General features: G+C 36.4%; 1 protein-coding gene across 4 annotated transcripts in view; it reads left to right on the plus strand.

Moving 5' to 3' along the window:
* Positions 1-16,381, plus strand: part of SLCO1A2 (solute carrier organic anion transporter family member 1A2) — a 71,936-nt gene that overhangs the window by 25,965 nt on the left and 29,590 nt on the right. For 3 of the 4 annotated variants that reach the window (XM_036019270.1, XM_036019268.1, XM_028532673.2), the window contains exons 2-5: positions 4,502-4,557; positions 7,065-7,246; positions 7,593-7,704; positions 13,882-14,023. In XM_036019270.1, coding sequence (XP_035875163.1) covers positions 7,648-7,704; positions 13,882-14,023 — 199 coding nt within the window. In that variant the 5' untranslated portion in view covers positions 4,502-4,557; positions 7,065-7,246; positions 7,593-7,647. The remainder of the gene's footprint in view (positions 1-4,501; positions 4,558-7,064; positions 7,247-7,592; positions 7,705-13,881; positions 14,024-16,381) is intronic. The other variant, XM_036019269.1, reaches the window with a different exon arrangement.

Genomic DNA, 16,381 nt, shown 5'->3' on the forward strand with positions numbered 1-16,381 from the left:
CCACTTAAATAAAAAAGTTATAAGACATTATTAGGACAGTTGTTACAATTTCAATACAGACTATGGATTAGATAATAATATTGAACTAATGTTATATTCTCAGACTTTGATGATTGTATTCTGCTTATACAGTATAATACATTGTTTTTAGAAAATACACACAGAGATAATTAGTCATATTTAAAGGACCACAGTATCTCCATTTTACTCTGGTCAGACCCTGTATCTGTAAGGTCCACAATGAGGAAGCAACCAACTGGATGTTTGAAAACTTTGAAAAAATGTTACATTGATGCTGACATGTACTATGCAGTTAGGCCTACAATGGTTGGGTCAACACTTTTTTCCTTGTCATTATCCCATAAACAATACAGTGTAACAACTATTTATATAACATTTATATGTATTAGGTTGTATAAGTAATCTAGAGATGATTTAAATTCTATGGGACAATGTGCTTAGGTTTTATGAAAATACTATGCCATTTTATATAAAGACTTTAGAAAACTAAAACTTTGGTATTCTCAGTGGGGGTTCCTGGACCCAAATTGTCATGGATAGCAGGGACCACTGAATATCCAAAGAGAATGAGAGAAGCAGAGAGAGAGAGAGAGAGAGAGAGAGAGAGAGAACATGCACATGAGCAAATAATGCAAAATACAACCAATTTGTGAAACTAAGTAAAGAGTACATACAAATTCTGTATTTGAAAAAATTAAAAACCAGTTGATTTGATGACAGAATCTCATATCTTATTTGTTATCAGGTAGAGATTACAGTGTCCACATATGTAATGCTGAGAGCTGGCCAGTTATGAAGCTAACCTGCATTTTTTGGACTATAAGACACATCTAGGTTTTAGAGGAAAATAGGAAAAAAATTGAAGCAAAAATATGGTAAAATATTTAATAACATAAATAACATAATATTTCACCAATGTTAATGTAAACAGAACTCAACAGCAGCATTAACAACCATTATTCTTCCCAAATTTGGGAGAGTGGAGGGAGTGTGTCTTATAGTTCAAAAAATACGGTAGTTAAATCTCCTGAATCCTCTCCTACTGAGAATAAAAAGAGCATTAAGGATTGAAAGTGTACTATAATATAAATAGCTACCCTTCACTGAGTGTTGCTTGTGTGTTAGCATCACATTACATATTTATCATATATAATCTTATTTAACTTTACTCCAGCTGATTATAGTTGTGTTAGTCATTTGTTTTTCTGGTCTGACATGCATTCTTATCCTCTGATCGTGTCTGTGTCCGGGGGGCCTGTCGCAGAGAAGTCAATTCTCCAGGCTCCCTTGCATCTGGTTTCCTGGTAGGTTGACAATGGGAGGTGTTGGTGTGAAAACGTGTTGTAGAAAGGGGAGAGCCTGGGTATTTCCCCTCTCGGCTTTTAAGCAGCGCCTCTGGCAACAAGCGGCTGTGTGTCCCTTTTCCTTTCTGACACACCGTTAGGAGTGGGAGTGACTTTCCACCAGTGTAAATCTCTGGGCTGTCCACCACCTGCACAGTTTGGTTTTTTAAATTCTTTGGATACTTTTGTAATTAGTTTCCTAGAATGTTAAATTCCTCTTTGAACTACTTGTCACCGGTTCTATTTTTCCTGTCTATTTTCTTATCTGATATAAAGATAGAGACTATGTTCATTGTTTGGATAGGTAAATGACTTGTATAAATATCACAGGACTAGTTTAAAAACAAGCTTTCAAACTAGTTGTGCCTGGTTAGATATTCCAAATGAATATCTAAACAGTTTTCATCACTTAACTCTTTCTATTACTTGGCTAAAACTGTCTGTATTATGGCACTAACCAGCGTTATCATCATTTAACCGTATGTCTCTCCCAATAGTTTGTATTATTCATCTTTGGTTTTTAAAATTTTTTATTGCATTTTTACATTACCTTTTAGCCTCCTTATACTCCCTTCCCCTCTGCAATTGCCACACTGCTGTCCATGTCCATGAGGCCTTTCTCCTTTTTGCTCAATCCCTCCACTCCCTAACATCCCCCCTACTAGCTGTCATTCTGCTGTCCATCTATGAATCTGTCCCCATTTTCCTTCTTAGTTCCAACTACTGTGCTTGGAATGGAGTAGAGCCTTAATATTTGTGGAATGAAAATAATGATCACTGCCATTTACAGAGTGACTGTTTTATTCCAGCAACCATGCAGTATATGAGGTCTGCCCAGAAGGTATCCAGCTGTGTACTATGAAAAATAGAGACACATTTACTGAATAAGATACAAGATGCATTGCACATAGGAAATTGATGCCTTTCAGTCCCCTTCAAAATAGGCACCTTGGGACCTCACAATTCTCCTAATTGCCATCAGCTGTCCTGCCAACTTTCCTGAATCTCATCGATGGTCTGAAATCTCTTTTCAAAGGTGATTTTAGTTTTGGGAAAAGCCAGAAGTCTCAGGGCCCTAAATATGAGCTCTAGGGGGGCTGAGTCACCTGGGTAATTTGTTGTTTTGCCAAAAAACTGCGTAAGACATAATGCATGAATGGGCACATTGTTGTGAGGAAGCTGCCACTCACCAATTCCCCACAGCTGTGGCCTTCTGAATCATGAGAATATTTTCTAGGAGGAATGTTCAGGCTTAATGCAAAATATGATGCAGATTGATTCCTCCACTGCCTCAGTCATTTTGATTGTGACAGCCACACAGTACACATGCTCACTCAATGGCATCTAGTACAGTGAAGTTGTCATTGCTCACGCACGCACATTCCAGTCCACTCTCCTTGGCTGCCAGGTTATATCAGTATCATGCAAAACATTCTTGTTATATTAACAATGGCTAGACTTTTTCTGGACAGACCTCATAACTCAATCTTTATACTGATCTTGCAAGATAAGCATAAAGATTCTAGTACTATTGATTTTAATTTTTTTAAAAAAGGCTCAATGAGTTCAAACAACTCAAAACTAAAGTATAGCTAAACCCAAGCTGACTAGGCTTTAAGGTCTGACATTTTTGTTGTATCTAGCTGCCTTCCTATGTCCATTAATGTGGACAATTACATAAATAAGTGGGTTGGGAAAAAAATCTAAACATTTTGGATTTTCAGTTATTTTGGGAACTTTATAAACAGATAAACTCTTTTCTCAATGAGAAAAAGGAACAGTTCAGTATTTGCTTGCTGTAATTAAATAAAGGAACATGTTTAGCTCCCCAAAACTATGTGTGTGCAGATATAAGGAAGAGAAAAAATTGAGATAAAATTTGAAGAAATGAAACAGTTTTAGTTGCCAGTGTGAAAAAGGTGGGTACTCCCATAATTATCTGATCATTCTCTAGTAATACTTGGCATGGGCTGTCACATGGATGATATCCATATCCAATTCTAAAAACTTGGGAGGCTGAGTTTCAGTTTGCTTTTCCATGTCTTGGTCTATTACTGTAGGGAACCTCTTGGTATGGTGTGGAAATGTAGCTCAGCACTCACGTGGAAAACCAGTGGGGAGCCAGTGGCACACAGGACCATGCCCACAGAGTTTTCCTATGAAGAATCAGGCCTGCATTGTACTTAGACTGCTGTGAGACTTGGGTTTGCTAAAACTCCCTCACCCTGAATTGAGACAGCAAGTGCTTACTGTATCTTCCTAAAGTCTGAGCTAAACCTCCCAAGCATGGAGTATGACCAGATCAACCACTTTCCCCCCTGATCTGCAGCATCCTTCTCTTTGAAGTAGTTAGCAACATTCTTTCCTTTGTTATCTATAAAAGGTAATCCCCTGCAGTGAACCTGTACATAGTAAATGAGGACTACCTTCCATGTAGTGTACCCAGAAAAGCAATAAGAGCTTGTCCAGGCAGGGACTGGGGCTCTCTGGCCCTCTTGCCCTCTCTCTCAGAGTGGCCATGCCATCCCTTTTTCTCCACAGGACTTCTGTAGTCTGTGTGCGTTTGTTCTCTAGCAGCCACAATATACACGGATCCTGCAGGCCAGGATCTGCCACGTATTACCAGAGTCAGAAAGTGTGTTATCTGAAGTAACAGAGTGGGTATAGTTATTGCTGGATTGCCAATGACAGCTTTTGCTTGTGCTTCTGTGTGTTTCAGCCTTTGGTTTGCATGGAGAAACTACATGCATGGTTCTATGGCTCAGTTACGATTCTCCTTTAGTTTTTCTTATAGTGATATATTCCTGGTGCCTCCTATGAACATAGGAAGTAAAAGAATACCTGTATTTATAAGGCTTATTTGGAGAATCCAATATCTTATTCTTTGATTTCTGGTGAAAATGAATTAAGAGAATTAAAATAATTTGGCAGGCATTATACAAAGAGTCACTGTTGATTCGACATCTGCTCCCTTGGCACATGCTTGTTCGGTTTGGGATTGGTTGAATTATTTCAGCTGGATACTCCTAAGAGGATGTCTTTTTCTTGCAGAGACAGGAGCCATTTGAAGTTTCTGGAAATAAAGAGTTTTCTTAAGGTACTTGCTGTTATGACTCTCTCTCCCTTTTTTTCCCCAGGGAAAGGATGTTCTTCTGAGTCTTCATGTATGTACTACTAGTTTTGCCATGATAATGTAAGGATTTTATTTTATTAATTCAATATGATAGTATGAAATTAAATGTATGCATTTCCCAGGTGATTTATAGCAATAAAAACCCACATCTATATACTTAACACTGGTGAAAGAGTACAAACAAGGTGATGAATTTGTTTGCAAAAAAATGTATTTTCTTGTGATTGAAATATGTTAAGGTTGTCAACCAAGGGCTGTCAAAAACCTAAGTGTTGCTGTTCAGTAGAGTTCTAGCCACACAAGATGAAAAAGTTCTAGAGATCTGTTATTAAAAAATGAGCATATAGTTAACAATTCTGTAATGTGTTTTTGACTATGATATAAAAAAAATAAAACAAAACCCAAAGTTGTGACCAGTAGACAGGGAAGAAACGCAACCATATTTTTGTGAGAAAGTGTACTGAAGAATTACTCACGCCCCTTTGAATGCTGAGGAGTTAGAGAAATAAAATGCTTCTCCTCTTAATAAAGCTTCAGCAAGTCGTTTTCATTAGCAGTGATGATTGATGAGGACTTTCTGTGACACTGTGGTCCCAGGAGCAGAAGTCACCATGTAAACAACCCTTGGCTAACAAAAGAGGATTGTTCACGTGGCTGGCTCTTGCACTTCGCAAGGAGATGGAGAAACAATGTGTGTTTTCCCTGATTTGGGGCCAAAATGTTCAAAGCAATTGTGACATTAGCTATTGGATTTCATGAATTTTATTAAGTAAACATAATATTTTCTTCATTAATTGATTCATTTTTCTCCACTAAAATTTTTAAATGTGTCTGAAAAGCTAAAATGTTTTCACTATATAAGTTAGCAGTTTAGAGAGTGTTAAATGTTAATTAAACCACATTTAATTCTTTCTAAGTGCTTTGTTTCAAGTGCTAGCTGTTATCCCAATCAAAACATTTCTTTATAAGATATCTCTCAAGAGTATAAACATTTTGTTCTGCCCCAGGATATTTTTTCATTGCTTTTAAAAGGGGATGGGGGAGAAAGAGAGAGAAGCATGGATCAGTTGCTTCTCGTACCTGTGAGCAGGGATAGGACCCACAGCCTGGGTATGCACTCTGGTGACACTCCAACCAACTGAACCACAACAGTCAAGGTTGAAAGTAAACATATTTGGAAGCAAATCTATGAGGTATGCTGATACAATGTGCTCAAGATGATTCCATAGTGCCCTGATGCTTAAAAGGAACTACAGAGTCCCCCTATGTGGTAATCTTGTGTCACCAACTCCACCTCTTCTGCCCCCTGATCAGGTAGGAAAAAAAATTAGGCATTTAGAAGAGTCATGTTTAGCCATTAAAAAGAGTGAAGAGAACTTTGACATGGAAGAGAAAGAGTTCTCTCCCTCTCTTATTGTTTGATTGGGTGAGTATATTGGGCTCAGATATTGGCAAGAAAAGATAGAAGGGAAAATGAAAGGAGAGTGAGATCCAGTTCCAAAATCATGAGAAGGAAGATATGAGGGCGGTCGAGATGTTGACATATAATAAGAGGGTAAATATTACAGATGACAAAAGAAAAGTAGTTTCCGTTCATTTGAAAAATTATCCTATTTTATTTTTCCCCCCCCCCCCCCCGAAACTAGTATCTTGTACTTGAACCGTAGTTAAGGTGATTTGCATTTTATATGGAGATTTTAACATGAGTTCATCTGTATGACCATGTAGAATGGCCAAGAATGTTTCTAATAATGAATGGATTTTTTTTTACCTCTTATATACCAAACCATTTGTATTTGGTCATACACTGTTTAGTTCTACTCCAGTGTATTTTATTTAAAAGTTTAACCTTTCCCAATAAAAATAGAGGTTCCTTGGGATCTGGGTTGAAGTACTTTCCACAGAGTCTTACACTTCTCAAATTAGTTTATATTGTCAATAGGTCCTCTTGTTTATCTCTGCAGCCCTGTGCTTGGCACAATGACTGGCACACAGTAGAACTTCCGTATATAGTTGTATCCATGAGAGAATGGGTCAAGTGGCTATTGCCTGAAGGTGGGTAGGGGAGTGGGATTCAGCAAGTCTACAGGGAGAGAGCAGTAAGGTTTTTAAAAAGTAGTGCATTCAGTTTCATTTGTTAAATGGATATTGTTCAGAGAATTATAGTAAATTAACTCTGGAGATACTGCTAAAATCTTATTCTCTCAACCTGAAATAGATTTACTAGAATAATATTGTCATAGTGAAACATATTGGCTTTGGCACAAAATTCATCCTATTTTCAAGACACAAAAACAGACAAAACTTTAAAAAGGTGTTAGCAAAATTTACCAGAGTAGAAGTGATCTTTTTGTTTTACATATAAAAATGTGTGACTATGTAATTGATAGGTACACATATATCCATATTTATTACATATGTAGACATATAAGCCTGCACTAATTTGCTTAGTCTTTTTCTAAACCCCATATCTTAACTTGCAACTGCAGGATCCTTTTCCAGGTCATAGACTTATGTGTTATTTTTACGTAGGCTATTTCCATAATTAAAATTCCATGTCTCCCCAGGTTTCCATGAATCAGCAGTGCCCTAGAAAGTCTTCCCCTTCTTGGAGCTCCAGGGAAGTACTGGAATGCAAAGCACTTGAAGAGGGAGCCTCGCCCAACAGATATTTTTGAACTTCAGCCTCGCTGAAGCAGATTTTTTGCATAAATCAAAGTTTGAATGTTCTTAAAAGAAGCATTTTCATGTAAGTCCAAAAAAGTACACTTTGGTTCTGTTTGTTTTGGCTAACGAAATGAAGTTTTGTTTTAACTACATGACCGTTATCTTGTAAAAGGACCGTAACAAATGATTCTATCTTTAATCTCACTAATGAGTAACTTGTTATTCAATGTAACTTTTTCGGTGGAAAATTAACAACTAAATCGCCTTTAACATCATTATTTTCTAGACCTGAGTCAAAAGCTTCTCAGGGATTTTTGTAATATAATGGATTCTGATCACGTTATTCAAATTCAGTATTTTCTTCAAAAGAATGATGACTTTTGATTTTGTCAGTAATTTAATATATTTTTGTCTTCTTAAAACACTAGAACTAAGAAATATCAAGACTTAAATAAAATACTTTGGAACACTCAGAAGAGCAACATGGGAGAAACTGTGAAAAGTGAAACCCATAGAATAAGAGGTTTTTCCAAGATTAAGGTATGGCATTTTTTGGTGTGGATGTATGTATACCTACTGTATTTTTTATAACTCAGGCCTTATAAAATTGTTGGTATGTTCATGAAGTGATCTAATATTAATGTCCTACTATCTGAAATGGTGATAATTTCTTGCTTTAATTAAGTCTGTTTTGTGACTGAGAATATCTAAATAGGGTTATTGATTAAGGCAATTTAATCAGAGATGGTTTTGAGGGACTTCCATGGAAGATGAGGTCTTTAAAATTTTCAGACACATTATATTAGAGCAGGACTTATTTTCCTGGGCCAAAAGGCCAATTAAATGCCCATCCTTCAGGGGCTTCTGGTCCAGAGGTGTGTGGGGATCTCTCCCAGAAACTGATTCCTTAGACAGAAATGCTTTGTTGATCTATATGCAGTGATTACTCCACATGATCCAGTAAAATAAATATTTACTTCAAGCTCTGGCAACACACCAGCCATTCTCTAAAAGAAAGATGCCCCCTTTGCCAGCTGTTTCTGATATCTTAACTATTTGAAGGCAAAATGCAAAAAGAATTTGCTTCACACAAAGTTTGAATTTATTTTAAACTAAGGGATCTAGATGTTTATCTTGATTCTTCTATAGACAGTGCCTGCAAATGGTTTTTAAACTAAGACACTGACATCAATTTCCTCTCTATCAGTAGTTTATTTTCTCTTTATACCTGTGTGGGGAAAATCTACACATGTGTATGAAACTGTGGAAGTATGGTACAGATCTGGAAAACTACTTTTTTCAGAAACTCCACTTTTGTTATATTTTTAAAATTTCCCGCCCTGGCTGGCATAGCTCAGTGGATTGAGCATGGGCTGGGAACCAAAGTGTCCCAGGTTCGATTCCCAGCCAGGGTACATTCCTGGGTTGCAGGCCAGAACCCCCAGCAACCGCACATTGATGTTTCTCTCTCTCTCTCTCTCTCTCTCTCTCTCTCTCCCTCTCTCTCTCTCTCTCTCTCTCTCTCTCTCTCTCTCTCTCTCCCTCCCTTCTCTCTCTAAAATAAATAAATAAAATCTTTAAAAAAAAAATTTCCCCTTAAGTCATCCCTCAATTCTCATGTCCCTCTCCTAAAACTGAGTGGTTAAAAGATAAGGATTGAGTCCCAGGCTCCCTGGGTTCCTATCTGACTTCAACTGCTTACTTGCTTCAAACTTAGACAAGTTGCTTGACCTCTTTGTGCTTCAGTTTTCTCATCTGAGTGGAGTAATACAATACTCTTATCCCATTGGATTTTCTTTTTATGTGCTTGAAATAATGACTGTAATAATTGTAAAAATTCGATAAATATTAGCTGTATATTGTTAATAGCATATGTTGATTAAAGTCATGTCAGGTGTTATTGATAAACAGTTTGTCTTTAATTTCTGATTACTTGGAGTTTGGCAAGATTAGACATTGTTCTGAATGTTATGGCAAAATATTGCAGCATCAGTTTATCAGGTAAAATTGAGAGGCAGTTGCTTAATAATTAGATGTGTGTGTGTGTGTATTTTTCAAACTGTAAATAACAAATTACAATAATTTAAAATGTGCTCTGCTTACACTGGCTTGATTATGTTAAATCTGAAGAAATCAATATTGTAAATTTATTTATTTTATATATTTATCAAATTTATCAGAATTACATTGGTTAATGAAATAGGTTTCAATTGTACAATTTCATAGTATATTATCTCTATTGTATTGTGTTTTTGCCAGCCACAGTCTATTCTCCTTTCATCATCATTCATACCCCCTTTACCACCCCCTTTACCCTTTACCTGCCCCTACTCCCCTTTCCCTCTTGTAACCACCATATTGTTGTCTGTGCCTATGATTTTTTTTCTTAATCCCTTTACCTTTTTCACCCAACCCACCAACCCCAATATCTTCTGACAGCTGTCATTCTGCTCTCTATATCTGTGAGTCTTTTTCTATTTTGTTTGTTTTGTTCATTAGATTCTACATATAAATGAAATTATGTGGCATTTGTCTTACTCTGACCTTTTTTTTTTTTTGCTCTGAACTTTAAAATATGTTCATTAAGCAAAATTCTTTAGAAGGAGCCCTAACCTGTGTGGCTCAGATGGTTGTGCATTGTCCAGGAAAGCAAAAGGTTGTTGGTTCCATTCCTGGTCAGGGCACATATCAGGGTTGCAGGTTCAGTCCCCGGATGGGGTGCATACAAGAGGCAAATGATCAAAGTTGTTCTCTTACATAAATGTTTCTATCCCTCTCTTTCTCCTTCCCTTCCCTTCTCTATGAAAATAAATAAATAAAATCTTAAACATTCTTTAGAAAACATCAAAGACTGTTCTCTATATTTGTTTCAAATTCTGGAACATTGTTAAAAAAACTAGTAGGACTAGTTCAATAAATATGGAGGTTATTTTGCACAAGACATAAGTCAGGATAAACACTAGTTGCCTTCACTCTGTAAGTAAAATCCAATAGTTTAGGTCTTCTATCTAAGTGTTTTAGGAAAAAGTCATTGGGGACATGATTCATTTAGTTTCTTTCTTAAAACATTAAATAAATAAATTGCTCTACCAAACATGATCTGTACTTTACTTGATAAACTTTGCTTTTAAATACAAAACCTGAATTATAAAACCATGTGAAAATTGTTTACTCTCAATAATGTGTTCTGCAAAAATATGTAGTGTGAAGAGAGACAGAGTTTCTACAAATTGTTTCACTACAAAAGGATAAAGAATTAGAGATACAGCCATATTATCTTGTTAGCCATAGAACAGTTTGACTCATATTGAGCTTGAAATGTAAATTTCTCAGGTCTTTTTCACATAATGTTCTATTCATATTTCCCCAGGCATAATACAGCTAACTCTTCACTTAGGTGTATTTAATACTATTCCATTTCATATTACTTCAGCTTACTTTCAGTTCTGACCAGTTTTTCAAGATGTTTTTGAATAGTTATTTTGCCATTAATTCATTATCTTGTATTGGGTGCCTACTATTTCTGAGTCACTTACTAAACACCAAGGATATAAAGGTAAATAATAGATGCAAAGGTAAATTATGTATGGTTTTTATCTTTGAACTGCTAACAATATAGTGAGGGAGGATGTTGTAGGCATCCAAACACATAAAGGCAGGGATAGAAATAGCCACAGAGGAGGTTGGGAAGATGAGTGATCAAGGCTAGCTGGGGAGCAGAGAGACCAGGAAGGCTCCACAATACAAGTGATGATAGAGCTGAATTTTAAAAATTGGGTATGTATTTATCAGAATCACAAGGAAAAGGAAAACATTACAAGATGGAGGCTATCCTGTAAAAGGCGCTGGGATATAAAATGGCATGGTGAATTTTAGGAACTCTAAGTAGAACATGATGTCTAGGGACAAGCAACAGGGTCTGATACTGAGATATATGAATTCTGTCCAGAAGGTATCCAGCCGTGTAATATGAAAATTAGAGGCATTTATTGAAGCAGATACAAAATACAAGAAACATTGTACAAAGGACAATGATGCCTTGGTCCCCTTCAAAATAGGCACCTTGGGACCCCACAGAGTTCTCCACATTGCCATCAGCTGCCCCATCATATTTTCCTGAATAACATTGATCATCTGAAATATCTTTCCTTTCAAAGGTGATTTTAGTTTTAGGAAAAGCCAGAAATCACAGAGCACCAAATATGGGCTGAAAGGAGGCTGAGTCACATGGGTGATTTGACGTTTCACCAAAAAACTCTGCGTAAGACATGATGCATGAGTAGGTACGTTGTCGTGATGAAGCTGCCAATCACCAATTGCCTAGAGCTGTGGCCTTCTGAATCATTCAAATAGTTTTTATGGAGGAATGTTCAAACTTAATGCAAAATATGATGCAGATTGGTTGCTCTTCTTGCTCTGTCATTTTGAATGTGACAGCCACACAGTACACATGCTCACTCAATAGCATATATAGCCCTCACTCACTGGTACAGTGAAATTGTCATTGTTCACACATGCACATTCCAGTCCACTCTCCTTGGCTGCCAGGTTACATCAAATGTTATGAAAACTGTTATTATATTAACAATGGCTGGACTTTTTCTGGACAAACCTCATAGATAAAGCATTGTTTACCCTCTAAAAAAGTCGGATTTTTATTTATGGGATGTCACTTGAAAGTTTTAAGTAGTAAAATCACATTCTAACAATGAATGTGAATCTTATTAATCTATTTATCATATATTTACTAAGCTCAAAATTATTTGTGGTGACAGGTGCTACTGAGATAAGAGTTGGACAAGACTATTGGAGACTAAAATATGATTGTAATTGTCTCAGTTAAACTGGGCATACATTTGAGAGATTTCATCATATAGGTAACTATAAAAGCCATGGGAATAAGTGAGATTTCCCAGAGGGGGATATATAGCAAAAAAGAATAGAGGGCACAAAGACAAAAGCCTGAAGGGTTTGGCCACAAAAAGATATGACTGGATAGTCTAGAAGGTAGGAGGAGATATAGATATGCATGGGGGGAATTTGAAGAATAAAAGAGAGATTAATGAGGTCAAATGACTCAGAGATATCAAGTTAACTGACAAGAAGAATTTGGAAATCAGGAAGTTGTCTATAACCTTTTATGGAGTAGCTTCAGGAGAGATAAGACTGTAGGAGAATAAAGCATGAATAAAAGGTTAAGTAGTCTAGGCAATGAGTCTAGACTTTTCCCAAACATCTTGATGGTAGCTGTGGTAGCTACCATCACAGGTAAGGAACTGTAAATATATATGTAGATATATCTTGAACATATGAATAAGCTAGGGAGGACAGAGGCAGTAAACAGTGTGGTGCTGAAAATAGAGGAGGAAGTCAATATCTGATGAATCAGGATCTCAGAAATGGGAAGAATGGATTCAAGAACATGGGCAGGGGATTTTATTGTACAACAGAAGGAGAGACTATTCTTCTAAGATAGCAGGGAAATTAGAAGGGCAAGGTTAGAGGTAAGTTAGAAGGTGAAGTTTGGTCATAAAAAGCACATGGATGGGTTGGAGCCTGAGAAACAGAAGGCTGTGAATAATCTTGAAGAGAATTCACAAGGTGCAATATAAATTGTGGGGTTGGTTCAAGATTGGGGGTGTGGGAGATGGAGGGTTAAGATTTTAGGGATTGTGTGTGCTGGTATGTACTGACAAGTCTCCCAGGATGGAAGTGCCACCAGGAAATATCTTTAAATAGGGCCAGTAAAAGAGCTCTGGCATAAGACTGGAGACCACCGTTCATGTTGACCTAAATCTCCGTATCCCTAATGTGTTGATGTCGAAGCAGTAATTAATCTACATAATTTTACTACTGTCCAGTAATCAATGCTCCTTTTCAAAACCTTTTCCTGAAATCTAAGTCTTTTTCTTGCCAATTTAGTAAAACTATCAAAATTTTAACTCCTCATATTTTTAGTAAAACCATGCTAGCTCCTGGTGATCACAACAGTTCTATTTGTTAAATTGTCCTTTATTTTTGTTACAGATTGTGCCAACCTGACTGCTCTCTGGAACTGTGATTCAATATATGAAAATTTATTACATTCATATTTGTTTATCATAGCAAGTACCTGTTCTGTTTAGAAACATTTTTATAATAGTTTGTAATTAAAATATTGCTTTAAATAAATTAACTGGCAGTGAACAATAATATAGTGTATAATTTGCACATTGCTTTGAATAAGAAAGACCTTGAGCAAATTTGCAATAGAAATTATGTTTTTCTATAATGTTATGTTACTTTTTTTATTAACATATATGTGTTCTTTTGTAGTACAGATAGTATTGTAGTGCTGAAGTTCTTTTTAAATCATTAGCTATATCTTATTTTAAACAACTAATTGTTTTTATGTATGTACAAGTTGATTCTATAAAATAATGAGAATACAACTGTATACTAAATTCATTATCACTAATGAATTAGCCTCACTTTGGATTTTCAAAGACAGAACATGGTCTGAAAGACCAGAAAAGCAAACCACATTAAAAGTTTCTCGCAAATTCAAGGGTTACTTAAGTTGGAGACGATCAGTTTTGTGGTGGAAGATACTCTTTCAACAGCTGGCAAACATTCAAAATTTAAAAATAAAGGCAGTCAACTGTACTTTAACAACAATAAAATAAAATAAATGAAAAAATAATTTTTTCATGTTTTCTTATATTCTTTTCTCCTTAGATATTTCTACTGGCAATAACATGTGCATTTATATCCAAAACATTATCTGGATCTTATATGAACTCTATGCTAACACAAATAGAGAGACAATTCAACATCCCGACATCACTAGTTGGATTTATTAATGGGAGCTTTGAGATTGGTAATGAATTATTCCTGTATTTCTTTTGCATTTTATCTGTAGAACTAGTCTGAATTTTATTGTCCTTATTTGTTGCTTTAGACCATTGAATCTTACTGAATAGCATATTTTCTGAAACAGATTGAATATCCTAGCTAATTTTGGAATATGCTTAGAAATAATTCATTTAAATATTGCTTCTGAATAACCCCTAAATATTGTCACATATCCCACCACTGGGCATTTTACTCCAATAGTTTTTGGTTATCTAGCATAAGTAGCTGAGTATTTACAATATTTACATTTAATGTATCATCTGATAACTCTTCAAGTCCCCGTCTTCATACTTAGAAGATATAATCATAACAGGAAACAAAGGAATTTGTTTTCCAAAGGGAAAAGGCGAATATTTTCCTTCTCCTGTTGTTTCTGGGAGCTTGACAATTTTTTCTAAGTGCAGGGGGAGGAAAAAACTGCTTTCACATCTCACTGAATTAAGGGAAGAAGAAAATCTATTCTTAGGCTCAGATTTTTGTGGAGGATGGGAAGATGTGAGGACAGAGAGGAAGAATGAGGGAGAGAGAGAGATTTCTCCTGTGATCATGAGAAATATGAATGGTACTCCTTTATAGTTTTGTTATGTCTTCTACTTCCTTCAAGGTAAAAATTGCCTTTAATATATTTAATCAATATCTGAAAGAAAAATCAGGATTGAGGAGAGACAGAACTGAAATAAATGGTATTTGATCTTGTCTCCTAGTGTTCAGCTCCCTGTATCACCTGTATGCCAGTTCCTGGTGATGGCGTCAGAAATAACTCTTTATATAATCTTTTTGTTTTTTAAAGATTTTATTTATTTATTTTTAGAGAGGGAAGGGAGGGAGAAAGAGAGAGAGAGAAACATCAATGTGCAGTTGCTGGGTGTCATGGCCTGCAACCCAGGCATGTACCCTGACTGGGAATCGAACCTGTGACACTTTGGTTCACAGCCCACGCTCAATCCACTGAGCTATGCCAGCCAGGGCTTCTTTATATAATCTTGTGCAGACTCAGCTCATAGTCTCATGGAGGACACACGTGCAAAAGAATAATTTTAATTGAATGCAGTCAGTTTGGTGACATAAGTATATGCAAGTTATAGGAATATGGAGCAAGGACACAACTTTTCTTAAGGAATTTAGGCTCTTGAAGGACAAGTAAGTGTTTTCAGGTGAAGAAACAGGGTTAGGTATGTGTGAATGGAATTTCAATAGAAGAAACACTAAGGTGAGGCAGCATAGTAGCTTGTGTGGGGAGCAACATTTAGCCCAATATTAATGACTGGCAAAGCTTATGGTAGAAATTACTAGGATACTAGCTGGGAGAAACAGACTATGGTTAGCCTTGTGTGCTTGCTGCGGAACTTCCTTTTCCTTTAGGTAATGCAGAGTCACTAAGAGATTGGCAGAGGTTATTAAGATTTCTGTGCCAAGGACTCTTTGGCAATCTGATGCAATATGATCTCAGAATATTATTTTGAATAGCATAAAATAAAAACTATCAGAGTAAAAGAAAACCAATTATATTGAAATACAATGGTCAAAATATTAAAACAACTTGTCATATAGTAATATTTGTGCTTATTAACAGCTTAAATACAATTTCAACACTGATTTTGAAATAGTGTTGCTAGTGTTTTGAGGTATCCACAAGAACTATGGTATCATATGAAAATAATTATAACTTCTATTGGTGTCAATCTGTGACAAAATCATAGGTACCATTAATACTATTATAGTTTACCTACTTTCATTGTCAAAGGTGATGCTAATGTTTAGTTAAAAGTCAGTGAAAATAAATATGAAATGCTTTTCTCACTCAAGTTCATGGAACCCATTATTTCTATCCATGGACTCCTTGGGGATTTATTGACTACAGGTTAAGATGCCTGTTTAAAGCAAACATCAGATTTGCTTTTCATGCTTGTGACTGTGTAGGAGAGAGATTTGAAGATGGCCAACCGGACTAGGGCAGAGAGGAATGGAGGAGGCCATGCCAAAGCCCAGGGGAGAACTATGTGGGCCTGAGTCAGGATCATATTCATAGAAATGAAGAGGGGACCACAGAAGTATTTAGGAGCTGAATTCCAGACAACTTCGTGACAGATTGGCTGTGCTGGATGAGAAAAGAGGGTGTCCTTCAGTTTACAACTTGGGCAGTGGAGTGGACAGCGGTGCCGAGACACCACACTGGGAAGGAGAAGAGGGGAAGGAGAACGACATTATGGCGGTGGCTATGGGGACAATGATGAGTTCTGTTTGTGCTAGTACCAGTGAGACCTTTGGGTAGCAATGTCCACATCGTAGTTAGATGAGTCTGAAGCATTGGAAAACTGTCTGG

This window comes from Phyllostomus discolor, chromosome 2 (genome assembly GCF_004126475.2).
Source record: "Phyllostomus discolor isolate MPI-MPIP mPhyDis1 chromosome 2, mPhyDis1.pri.v3, whole genome shotgun sequence".
In the NCBI taxonomy this organism is placed as follows: Eukaryota; Metazoa; Chordata; class Mammalia; order Chiroptera; family Phyllostomidae; genus Phyllostomus; species Phyllostomus discolor.